We start from the raw sequence: 12,500 nt of genomic DNA, 5'->3' as shown, positions 1-12,500 counted from the left end.
TATCGCTTGCACAGTGCTCCTTGGGATGTTTAAAGCTTGGGAAATCTTTTGTATCCAAATCCGGCTTTAAACTTCTCCACCACAGTATCTCGGACCTGCCTGGTGTGTTCCTTGTTCTTCATGATGCTCTCTGCGCTTTACACTGACCTCTGAGACTATCACAGAGCAGGTGCATTTATACGGAGACTTGATTACACACAGCTGGATTCTATTTATCATCATTAGTCATTTAGGTCAACATTGGATCATTCAGAGATCGTCACTGAACTTCTGGAGAGAGTTTGCTGCACTGAAAGTAAAGGGGCTGAATAATTTTGCACGCCCACTTTTTCAGTTTTTTATTTGTTAAAAAAGTTTGAAATAGCCAATGAATTTCGTTCCACTTCATAATTGGGACCCACTTGTTGTTGATTCTTCACAAAAAATTACAGTTTTATATCTTTATGTTTGAGGCCTGAAATGTGGCAAAAGGTCGAAACGTTCAAGGGGGCCGAATACTTTCGCAAGGCACTGTATATATATATATATAAAACGTATGACTTTACGTTATGGAATGGAGAGCACGGCTGTCCCGGTCAGAAAGAACATTTGGGATATCCAGAAAGTCTCTCTTCTGATCCAGAATCACCTTACTAGAAAATATTCACATTTAACACGCTGCGATCAGAGGAGCTTGACTTATTTTTTCATAATAAATGACTGCCGATTAATTTAATAGTTGACAACTAATTGATTCATCTTTGCATCTCTGTTTTGAAGTAAATTTTTTTTTATTGCCGTCTATGATGTTTTCTTCAACATATTGATCTAATTTTTTTGTCGTTTTTTTCCGAAGCTGCCGTTTCCTTTGACACATTTTTGTCGGGTTAATTAACTGCCGTTTACGGTGCTTTTTTCTGTGACATTTTTGCGTTTTTGTTGATTTTTTTTAGGCTTTTGATGCTTTTTTGCCCACACTACACATACATTTTTCTAACCCACCAATGTCAGCCTGATGTCAGTCTGATGTCAGCCTGATGTCAGCGTGATGTCAGCGTGATGTCAGCGTGATGTCAGCCTGATGTCAGCCTGATGTCAGCGTGATGTCAGCGTGATGTCAGCGTGATGTCAGCCTGATGTCAGCCTGATGTCAGCGTGATGTCAGCGTGATGTCAGCGTGATGTCAGCATGATGTCAGCCCGATGTCAGCGTGATGTCAGCGTGATGTCAGCCTGATGTCAGCGTGATGTCAGCGTGATGTCAGCGTGATGTCAGCCTGATGTCAGCCTGATGTCAGCGTGATGTCAGCGTGATGTCAGCCTGATGTCAGCCTGATGACAGCGTGATGTCAGCCTGATGTCAGCCTGATGTCAGCCTGATGACAGCGTGATGTCAGCCTGATGTCAGCCTGATGTCAGCCTGATGTCAGCCTGATGTCAGCCTGATGACAGCGTGATGTCAGCTTGATGTCAGCCTGATGTCAGCCTGATGTCAGCGTGATGTCAGCCTGATGTCAGCCTGATGTCAGCCTGATGTCAGCGTGATGTCAGCCTGATGTCAGTGTGGGATAACTCTGATATGTGATTGGCTGTTGCAGAGCGTGATGTTTTGCTGTTTTTCCACATTTGTATTTTTCCCCCCCAACGTTCATGGCGCCTTTTTCACCACATTAACCTTCAGCGTCCTGGTGCATCTTCTTCCGACCCAAACACACACCACGGCAGGCTTTTAAAGGCCGAGTGAAGGTGTCAGCGTGTGATGTCAGCGTGTGATGTCAGCGTGTGATGACTCTGACGTGTGATTGGCCGTTGCAGGGCATGGTGATGGTCAGCCCCAAGATGAACCCGACCATCTGCTGTCAGTTTGAAGCCGCCATCGTGCTGCTCTTCCACGCCAAGACCTTCCGCCGCGGGTCGCAGGTCACCGTGCACGTGGGCAACGTCCGGCAGACGGCCACGGCCGAGTGCCTCCACGGGAAGGTCGGTTCACAGCACGGACGCAGCTCGCCGTCACTGACATCACTGGTTAACGTCCTGGATCAATGGACGACTTGTCTGGTCTCTAAACTGTGGATCTAGAAACATATTCACATTTAACACGCTGACATCACACAAGTTCACCTGTTTTATCATCAAAACTTACTTTTATTATTACGGATTAATCAGTTATCAGAAGACTACTAACAGCTCTAGTTTATAGATGATTTAAAATATGTGATCGCCATCTTGTGGCTGCTTCGTGTAACTCCACGTGACTGTGTGTGTGTGTGTGTGTGTGTGTGTGTGTGTGTGTGTGTGTGTTGTATTGTGTGTGTGTCTCTGTCTCAATTTTTCCACCTTAAAGAGCTTTATATTGCCAAAGCAGATAACATATATAAATAAAAGGAAAATTAACGGGTGGCAATCAGCTATATATATATATATATATATATATATATATATATATATATATATATATATATATATATATACATCATCCCTATATATATCATCAAAATATATACACTCATCAGATATATGCTAATATATATATATGCATCATATATATAAACATTATATGCATATCATCCGGATTATATGCTAATACATAGGATTATAATATATATATATATATATATATGTGTATGCATATATATGCATATATATATATGCATAAAATATGTATGTATGTATGTAAAATAAAGTTATATGTGTATGTAATATGTAAAAATAATATTATGTGTGTGTGTAAATATGTTAATATGTATGTATATAAATAAAGGTGTATGATGTAAATATTAGTAAAATAAAAATAATATGTGAGTGTGTAAATATGTGTGTAAAATAATGTATGTGTAAATATGTGTGTAAAATAAGGTGTATTAAGAATGTGTTATGTGTGTAAATATTAATATGGCGGTGTGTAAAAATATGTGAATAGTAAATATGTGTAAATGATGTAAAAATATGTATGTATTAAAATAGGTGTGTGTGTGGAGCGTATGTAAATGTGTAAAATGGGTTAATATGTATGTGTATATGTGTATGCATGTATGTAAAATATGTAAGGCATGTAATATGTATGCATGTGTAAAATATATGTGTGTGTAAAGTGTATGTAAAATGTATATATGTCATGTAAAATATGTGTGTCAAGTGTATATATATATATGTATATCTTGTGTGTATGCCTCTCTCTCCCCTCCTCATCACTCATCTCCTCTCATCCTCCTCACCGCTAGGGTGTGGCGTGCCGGGTGGGGTGGGTGGTTGGTTTCTTGGCTAAATCCAGGCACCCCGGTGCCTGGATCTGGTGGGGTAGGTTCCGGGTGACGAAGGCCGATCGCCGGCCTGCTGTAGATCCCAGGACCACGACCAGAACCAAGGACCACGAATGGAACCAGCCGGGACACTGGACCCCAGCACAGGTGGGGCTGGGCCATGCATGCATGAAGACCCCAACACCAGATACATCCGGCCATTCTATGGGGTTGACCAATCGGTGCTTTCCCTAAATATTTGCCTCATTAATGTGGATATAATGACAACGGTGATTAGGGGTCAGTGGTAGAACACTCTGGTGTATACGTTAGGCGTAGGCCGGTATGAGATTCTGACGGTATTACGATTACCTTCGGCAAAAAATATATCCCGGCTGGAATTGCGGTATTGCAATTACAGCTTTAAAATGCCTGTCTGGCTTCTCTCCATTGAACACGATGTATTTAGATGTTTAAACACACTGCAGCCTGGCAGGGAGACACAGAGGGCTTCTCTGGGATCTGTTTTCGTGCTAATCCAATGTCACCGGTTTTAGCGCAAACCGCTAGTTAGCTTGTAACGCTAGTCGTCGGGGCAGAGGCTAACGTAAAAATAAATCGCTATTTCTACACCGCTAACAAGGCTCAAAATTAGCACCACACTTCCACGGTAGCATAATGAGGGTCGCTACATGTAAACCGAAAGCACTGAGAACTTTGTCAGACAGTTTATTACAAAGATAGATTATAAAGACAGTGTCGTCGACGTATACAGGCATCTTGGGAAAACGGTCACGACCAGTCGAACCGCGAACGCCGCGCAACGTGAGCTGAACTGAACGCGCGTTGCACGGCTCATTGCTTTCGGTTTACGCGTAGGGGTCCCTCACTATGCTACCGGGGAGGCGTGGTGCTATTTTGAGCCAATTTAGTGGTGTAGGAATATGCTTTATTCGTATGTGGTCACTCTGGATTAGCATGAAAACATGTCCCCGAGAACGGTCGACTCGGTACACGTGTGTTATTAACCCCTAAAGGGTCACTTTGCGCCGGATTTCTCCTTTTAAGTGTTTTTTAAAACGTGAGTTTTTGAAGCCGCGGTTTACCTTGAAGCCTGTAACCAGCTGATGCCTATGTGGTGTACTCAGAAAGGTCCGTCACTCTAGCGTAGCTTAGCCTTTAAAGCCAAGAAAAGACACACACACAGACACACACAGACACACACACACACGGACTACACATGGACACACACACAAACACACACAGACACACACAGACACACACAGACACACACAGACACACACAGACACACACACAGACACACACAGACACACACACACACACAGACACACACACACACACGGACTACACACACACACACGGACTACACATGGACACACACACAAACACACACAGACAGACACACAGACACACTCAAAAGTTTCAGTTTCTAGTTAAAAAATACAGAAAACGAGTTTCAGATCTAGTATGACAACACACACACACGGACACACATGGACGCATACACACACATGTCTGTTTCACTATCTTTGTGGGGACCAGTCATTGACATAATGCATTCCCTAGCCCCTTACCCTAACCTTAACCATCACAACTAAATGCCTAACCTTAACCCTTACCCTAACCTTAACCATCACAACTAAATGCCTAACCTTAACCCTTACCCTCACCTTAACCATCACAACTAAATGCCTAACCTTAACCCTTACCCTAACCTTAACCCTTTTTTGGACCCCACGAATATAGTAAAACAAGCCCACAAACACACACACACACACACACTGGGGGCTGTCTTTTCTTGGCTTTAAAGGCTATATAATGCAGATGTGTTGCCCAGCCCTACGACAGATGTTGAGCTCCGTGAGAACTTTGACCGGACATCAATCTGATCGGCCACATGTCGGAGGGTTAATCCTCCCGCCCCAGATCTATACTCCTGTCCTCGTACGACACACACACACACACACACACACACACACACACACACACACACACACACACACACACACACACACACACACACACACACACACACACACACACACACCCCATCATCTCCTTCCTCCCTGCAGACGTTCGTGTGTTTGAGTCTAAAGCTGACTTGAGCCCGGACCTTTAATCTAACGATGACGCAGGCTGATTTAACGAGGCTCCTGTTCCTGTCACGACTACACAGCGGCTCGGCTTCCGGTCCACCGCGCAACGTTTTGGTTTTCTGGGTCGAAATTTGAAATGGAAAACTTTTTCAACAGTTTTTGTCGCTTTCCCCCACGATGTTTTGGTCAGTTTTAGCCGAGCTTTTTTTGACACACACATGGACACAGCACACACACACACACACACACACACACACACACACACACACACACACAGGGACACAGACACACACATGGACACACACACACAGGGAGACAGACACACACATGGACACACATGGACACACACACACACACACACACACAGGGACACAGACACACACATGGGCACACAGACACACAGGGACACAGACACACACACACACAGGGACACAGACACACACATGGACACACACACACACACACAGGGACACAGACACACACATGGACACACATGGACACACAGACACACACACACACACACAGGGACACACACACACACACACAGGGACACAGACACACACAGACACACACACACACACAGGGACACACACACACACATGGACACACAGGGACACAGACACACACACACAGACACACACACAGAGACACACAGTTGAAAGAAACCCAAATTTCTGATAAAGAAACTTTTTGATAATGCGTCATATTTGACCCCGAGGACGCCACGAGGGTTAAGACTAGATGACCTTTGACCCCTCGCGGCGCCGCCAGACTTCAGACGCCATGACAGGATTCAGGAGGAAGAAGTCTGTCGTTTAAATACTGCAACCTGGGAAAAAACAAACTCAATCAAGACCGGAGGTAGGAGACGAGGACATTTCAGAGTCCAGTGCTGGTTCCTAAGAGGCCAGACCTGGGCCTGTGGACCTGTTGGGCTGATTTGAGGACTAAATAAAAGAGAAGGGGACCCGATTGTCTTTCAAAAAGGGGTTCTTGTCTTGCGACCCTTTTAAGGTACACGACTGTACTTGTGTTTCCGAGCGTGCAGCTCGTTCTACTGTCTGTTCTTTTTGCACTTTATTCACTTTTAAATCACTATGTTGAATCCCTTCCAGTCTCGCCCTGAAAACCAGTTCAGGCTGATGTCGGTTAGCCGTCCACCATCAGTAACGATAATAACAAAAGAATAATTCTTCGGAGGTTCGGATGTATGGATGAAATATACGAGGAAACCGAGTGTAAAGGAGGAGGGGCGCGCTGCCACAAAGGAGACTCTCAGTGGGACTCTAACAGCTGGAAGAAAAGACGAAAAACCTCCCAGTTCCCGAGTTTTTAGGAACATTTAAGTTAAGGACATTTAAAGGAACAGGCAGACTTATTGGGCCTTTAAGGAACAGGCAGACTTAATGGGCCTTAAAGGAACAGGCAGACTTATTGGGACTTAAAGGAACAGGCAGACTTATTGGGACTTAAAGGAACAGGCAGACTTATTGGGACTTTAAGGAACAGGCAGACTTATCGGGACTTAAAGGAACAGGCAGACTTATCGGGACTTAAAGGAACAGGCAGACTTATCGGGACTTTGTCTTATTCCCCGTATCCCCCAGAGTTATATAAGTCCATACATAGCCTTCTCTTCTCCGTCTGACGCACCCTCTGCTAGCCTAGCTTAGCACAGATCCTGGAGGTAACCGGCTCCATCTAGCCTAGCCTAGCTTAGCACAGATCCTGGAGGTAACCGGCTCCATCTAGCCTAGCTTAGCACAGATCCTGGAGGTAACCGGCTCCATCTAGCCTAGCTTAGCACAGATCCTGGAGGTAACCGTCTCCATCTAGCCTAGCTTAGCACATCTAGCCTAGCTTAGCACAGATCCTGGAGGTAACCGGCTCCATCTAGCCTAGCTTAGCACAGATCCTGGAGGTAACCGGCTCCATCTAGCCTAGCTTAGCACAGATCCTGGAGGTAACCGGTAAGTTCGGCTGTCAGAAAGCGGTGTCTGGAAGGATGAACGTGTATCTGAACATTTCTATTTCCTGATGACGGACTCTGAGGTATTTGCGTCTCGGCTCCCAGTTAGCTCTGAGCTCCTGTTCTGTAGGTTTGATGTAGCTTATCGCAGCTGAACATGACCAGCATGCTCTCTGAATCTTCTCATTTAAAGTCTGAAGTGATATATTTCCAGTGTTTTAAGCTGTTGTTTTAATCTTATTTCTCTGAGGTTCTGTGCAATTGTAAACCTTTTTAAATATCGAATGTACCTTCCACGGGTCCCGTGTAGCATTTGAAACTGCTTTACTGTTCACACAGAAGTTGCCGTTGACTTTGCACTTTGTATATCGTGAGTGTGCATGCGCCGCGCGTCGATGCCAGCCGGCCGATCTGGAGCCGAGAGGTCCGAGTGTGAGACGGACATTTAGAAACATTAAAGAGCGGCTTCATCGGCTGGTTTCTCCCGACTGTCCTTCTAGCTAATAAATAAACTGTTGGAACAACAAATATTCCTTCTGTTATTTGTTAAATTATTTATGTTTTAGGTAAGAATGGATCAGAACGGCTACACTTAGCTTAGCACAAATACTGGAAGTCAATTTTGGTCCTTTAAGTTACAAACTTAAAGGAAGACGTTCTAAGGACTACTAGCCAGTCAGAAGCAGAGTATGAGGGCGTGCCCTGACAGTACCTAGGTAAGGACTACTAGCCAGTCAGAAGCAGAGTATGAGGGCGTGCTATGCTAGCAGCTAGGCGAGCATTATAACGTGTGTTCCAAAGTGACCATGTCTGTCTCTGAAGTAAAGGCTGGACTACAATAGAGCTGTTTGGAGCCGTTGGTGAACAGTGTTTTCTGTTGGAGATGGTAAGTCCCTTGGGGGGACTTTGGGCTTTTTCACTTTGTAAACCTATAAAATGCACAAAAAATATATATAACACAATAAAGGAAAGGGGAAAAGCCCAAAAGCAGAATATGAACACTTTAAAGTTCCCATATTCTGCTCATTTTCAGGTTCATAATTGTATTTTGAGGTTGTACCAGAATAGGTTTACATGGTTTAATTTTCAAAAAACACCATACTTTTGTTGTACTGCACGTTGCTGCAGCTCCTCTTTTCACCCTGTGTTCAGGTCTCTGTTTTAGCTACAGAGTGAGACCTCTTTTCTTCTTCTGTACTATCTTTGATTGCACTCGCACATGCTCAGTAGCTCAGATCGTAGATCATGTCAGCTAGCTCCATAGACAGTAAAAGAAAGGCTGTTTCTCCAACTTCAGTCAGTTCCAAGGCAGGATCAGCTGGGAGACTTCTTCTAAACCAGGGAGCACATGTAGTAGTTCTTTTGGTAGATTATGGTGAACTTGTGTGTGTTGTAGCAGTGCTTTGCCGTTGAGAACGAGGTAGCATGCTAGCATTAGCGTTAGCATGCTAACGCTACAAGCTAACGGTTGCGGTTAGCCAGCTCGTTTCGGACTGTGACGTCCAGTGGTTAAATTGGCTTTTGTAGGGAGGGGGAGCCCTTATTTACGGGGAATGGTCGTCATTCAAAATCGCGCCGTAAAATGACTTAATGTGTTTTTACACCAAAGGGGCTCTTTTTCCAGTATTAATGTGTAAGGTAGGGTTGATTAGTTCAAACAAAGAGAAATACTTTACAATTCACTTACTTTATTATTATTTCTTACCTTTTAGAGGCTAATGTTAACAGGCAGGCAATGGATTTCACCCTTGGAAAATGTATGAAATTGAACATGTTTGAAAATATTGGTTGGCAAATATGTAAACATCTTTTTAAACAAGAAAATTATGTTGATTTAAGAGAATCAGAAACCACTATTATAGCCTTTTTAACAGTGACTGTCTTGCCCAGCTTGTTAATAGCCAGTGTATGTTCATTTTAGCTTCCAGTTTGTTAGATGGCACCAACATTTGGTCTAATCATAACTGGTCTGGCAACCCAAATGCCAAGGTTTGGCTTACAGATTTGTGTGCTGACTTATGACGTGGGGGTCTGGGGGTCCTCCCCCAGATTTTTTTTTAGCATTAAACACTATATTTCCTGCATTTTTGGTGAATTTGTATGCATCTACTTCTACCTTTTTCTGAATAAATATGCCTGAAATATCTTTATGTAAAGGGAAACATTACAATCCAAAAATAAAAACATAATGGAAAATATTGCAGTAAGGCTGTCAGGCATTCTGTATTGCATTCATCTATTTATTCTCCTTTAGATCGACTTTTCTAATTATATCTGAGTCAGCACACATGTAGCTTAGGCCTAATTTATTCTTCCCTCTTTTGCATCTTTTGTTGGGGAAGTAACCTCTGTAAATGTGCATATGACAATTTTTCACCTCAGTGATACATTATTCATTTAATAAATCCCTGGACTGTAATATTTCAGATGTTTGAACAAGATTTCTGCTCATGTCCAAAACTTGAGTTGACTTGTGCACATTCAAAATATAACTCATCCCACCTGTGCTCTCTGAGATTTGGAGGAGTCGTGATATTTTGTGAAAAATAAAGTTATAATAGGCTATTAGCCTACAAGAATAAAGTCACTATATTTCCAGAAAATAATGTACCTGCACCGTAGTCTTCGCTGCGCGTGATTGGTCTGCTGATACGGTAGATCTCAGACCGTCTGACAGACACAGAGCGCCGTTTGAGACGTTTAGGGAAGTGGCTGTAGCCTACGCTGCTCTACATCGAGGTGGAAACCCGAAACTTATGGCAGAAATGCATTGAGCACAGCGACACATTGCCGCGAGCATGTGCAACGCGCGCATCCATAAACCTGAAGCTGCCCAGCTTTTTACAGCGAGAATGGGCACAAAGCGACGTCCAGTTTCATATTTGTCAGTCAACACTTCAAAATACATTCGGGGCTGAAGCCCCGGCAAAATGTTTGATGCTGAAGGAGACGGAGCTGAGCTCCGGCAGGGTGTGTAGTGGACCTGAGGAGGCGGAGCTGCGCTCCGGTGCGCTCCGGCCCAATTTAACCTCTGGTGACGTCACAATCCGAGCCGATTTTGACCAGCTCACCAGGAGACTGAAGGCAGGACACATTCAGAAACCGTATCTCACTCAGAACACCAGGGATGGATTTATTTCAAAGTCTGTATGTGTGTGGAAGCACCAGAGACACAAAATAACACCCCAAATCCTAGCAAAAAGTTGTCTTTTTCATAATATGGGCACTTTAAGAAACAAGTCTGAGGCTTAAAGGAACAAGTGTGTGACTGTTGCTGCAGTATCTTTCTCTCTGCATGTCTCAATGTCAGCTGTCGCTGTTCAATTCAATAAAATGAAATCTTCCAAAAGAAATAAAAAAAGTAATTTTTTTTTCACATTTAGTTTCTAGGAAAACGATCCCCGATATGACTCATCAGCAAAAAGGACACATATCTGCTGAGACATTTGAATAAACTGATTCTTTTTATTTGACCACAGAATGCAGATTAACTCCTGTTCATTGGGACATTCTTTGTGCTGAGATTGAAACAACCAAAAAAACAAAACAAAATAAAGGTCCAACGGCAGTTTGGGGAAAACATCTCTGACATCCTGCGTCCGGATGATTGCAGTCCTTCCCTCACGAGGTTTTTGGTCTTCTTTTGAAGGATTTGCGGGCTAAGCCAGGCTCCTCTGCCGCGGCCTGATCCTCAGATACAGCTGGGAAATCAAAGAGAGGAGAGGTCTTCGTTAGAAACGCTGTCGAGATAACGTTATAATACTGGACCTCGTTACGTAAAGCTCTCAGAGCTGCCTTTAAGACCCTGATTAAAACAGGGCAGGGTCAGCGGTTCAATTCCCTCAACGGACCCAGCAGGGCATCACACTCTTCTTTTCAGACAGGCTGGACAGCGAGACGTTTGGGTTTTTAACTGTGTCACCGGCCTGTTTTACAGTTTCCATTTCATTTCCGACACAGGAAGGGATATATAATACAATATACAGTATATGCGATCGCATAATTCAACGCATAATCAGCCAAAGTCCCGTATTTTTTCAAATACGCTGCACTTTCGCCACATAAATTGCTGATTTCTGCACAAAATATGCGGTGCTTGCACGATTTTATAATCACCGCATTTTCATTGCAAAAAAGTCCCGTAATATATCTCAGCAGAAAGGTGAAAAATGTTACGAAGTGACGTAATTACGCGACGTGAACGTCATCGAAAAGCAGGGTGTTGGGGGGGGGGGGGAAATCACTGTTTTTTCTCTTTTTCATCAGTTTTTGCAATTTCATCGCATAAAATTGCATAAATATCCCGCACATTCCATCGTGTTTTTTAAGAAAAACGTGCCGCATCATCAAGGATTTTTGCCCACAACAATCAGAAAAAAACTCTACATTTTTCTGGAAGGACTGGTTAACTGTTATTTCTTCAGACCCTCCTCCACAGCGCTGCGGAGGAGGGTCTGGCTAATCCACACTGGATGGGAGAACAACGTGCTCTGTGTTTATTGGTATTTCTTTAAACCAATCACAATCATCGTGGGGGCGGGGCTAAGCTCCAGACGGAGCCACGGTGAATAGTCTCAGGAAGGAACTGGTTCTGGTGGAACATGTGGACCTTCAGAAGTAGTTTTAGTCTCAGAACAGAGAACTCTGATTGGACAGATAGTCTAGCTAGCTGTTAGACAGACAGACAGACAGATAGTCTAGCTAGCTGTTAGACAGACAGACAGACAGACAGATAGTCTAGCTAGCTGTTAGACAGACAGACAGACAGATAGTCTAGCTAGCTGTTAGACAGACAGACAGACAGATAGTCTAGCTAGCTGTTAGACAGACAGACAGACAGACATACAGACAGACAGTCTAGCTAGCTGTTAGACAGACAGACAGACAGATAGTCTAGCTAGCTGTTAGACAGACAGACAGACAGACATACAGACAGACAGTCTAGCTAGCTGTGAGACAGACAGACAGACAGATAGTCTAGCTAGCTGTTAGACAGACAGACAGACAGATAGTCTAGCTAGCTGTTAGACAGACAGACAGACAGTCTAGCTAGCTGTTAGACAGACATACAGACAGACAGACAGATAGTCTAGCTAGCTGTTAGACAGACATACAGACAGACAGATAGTCTAGCTAGTTGTTAGACAGACAGACAGACAGACAGACAGTCTAGCTAGCTGTTAGACAGACATACAGA

The 12,500-nt window shown here is 43.7% G+C and overlaps 2 protein-coding genes across 2 annotated transcripts in view; one reads left to right on the top strand and one right to left on the bottom strand.

Moving 5' to 3' along the window:
- The window catches only part of LOC120574930 (GTP-binding protein 2-like), a gene marked incomplete at its 5' end in the record, with an annotated part of 13,927 nt that extends 11,628 nt beyond the window's left edge, over positions 1–2,299 (top strand). The window contains 1 exon segment of the mRNA XM_039825843.1: positions 1,794–2,299. Coding sequence (XP_039681777.1) covers positions 1,794–2,057 — 264 coding nt within the window.
- An 8,447-nt stretch (positions 2,300–10,746) lies between these two features.
- The window catches only part of LOC120560073 (apoptosis-stimulating of p53 protein 2-like), a 24,184-nt gene continuing 22,430 nt past the window's right edge, over positions 10,747–12,500 (bottom strand). Inside the window, exon 7 of the mRNA XM_039802184.1 lies at positions 10,747–11,004. Within this exon, the coding sequence (XP_039658118.1) occupies positions 10,963–11,004 (42 nt within the window). The 3' untranslated portion in view covers positions 10,747–10,962. The remainder of the gene's footprint in view (positions 11,005–12,500) is intronic.

This window comes from Perca fluviatilis, chromosome 1 (genome assembly GCF_010015445.1).
Source record: "Perca fluviatilis chromosome 1, GENO_Pfluv_1.0, whole genome shotgun sequence".
NCBI lineage: Eukaryota > Metazoa > Chordata > Actinopteri > Perciformes > Percidae > Perca > Perca fluviatilis.
This window is presented reverse-complemented; position numbering and strand designations above follow the sequence as displayed.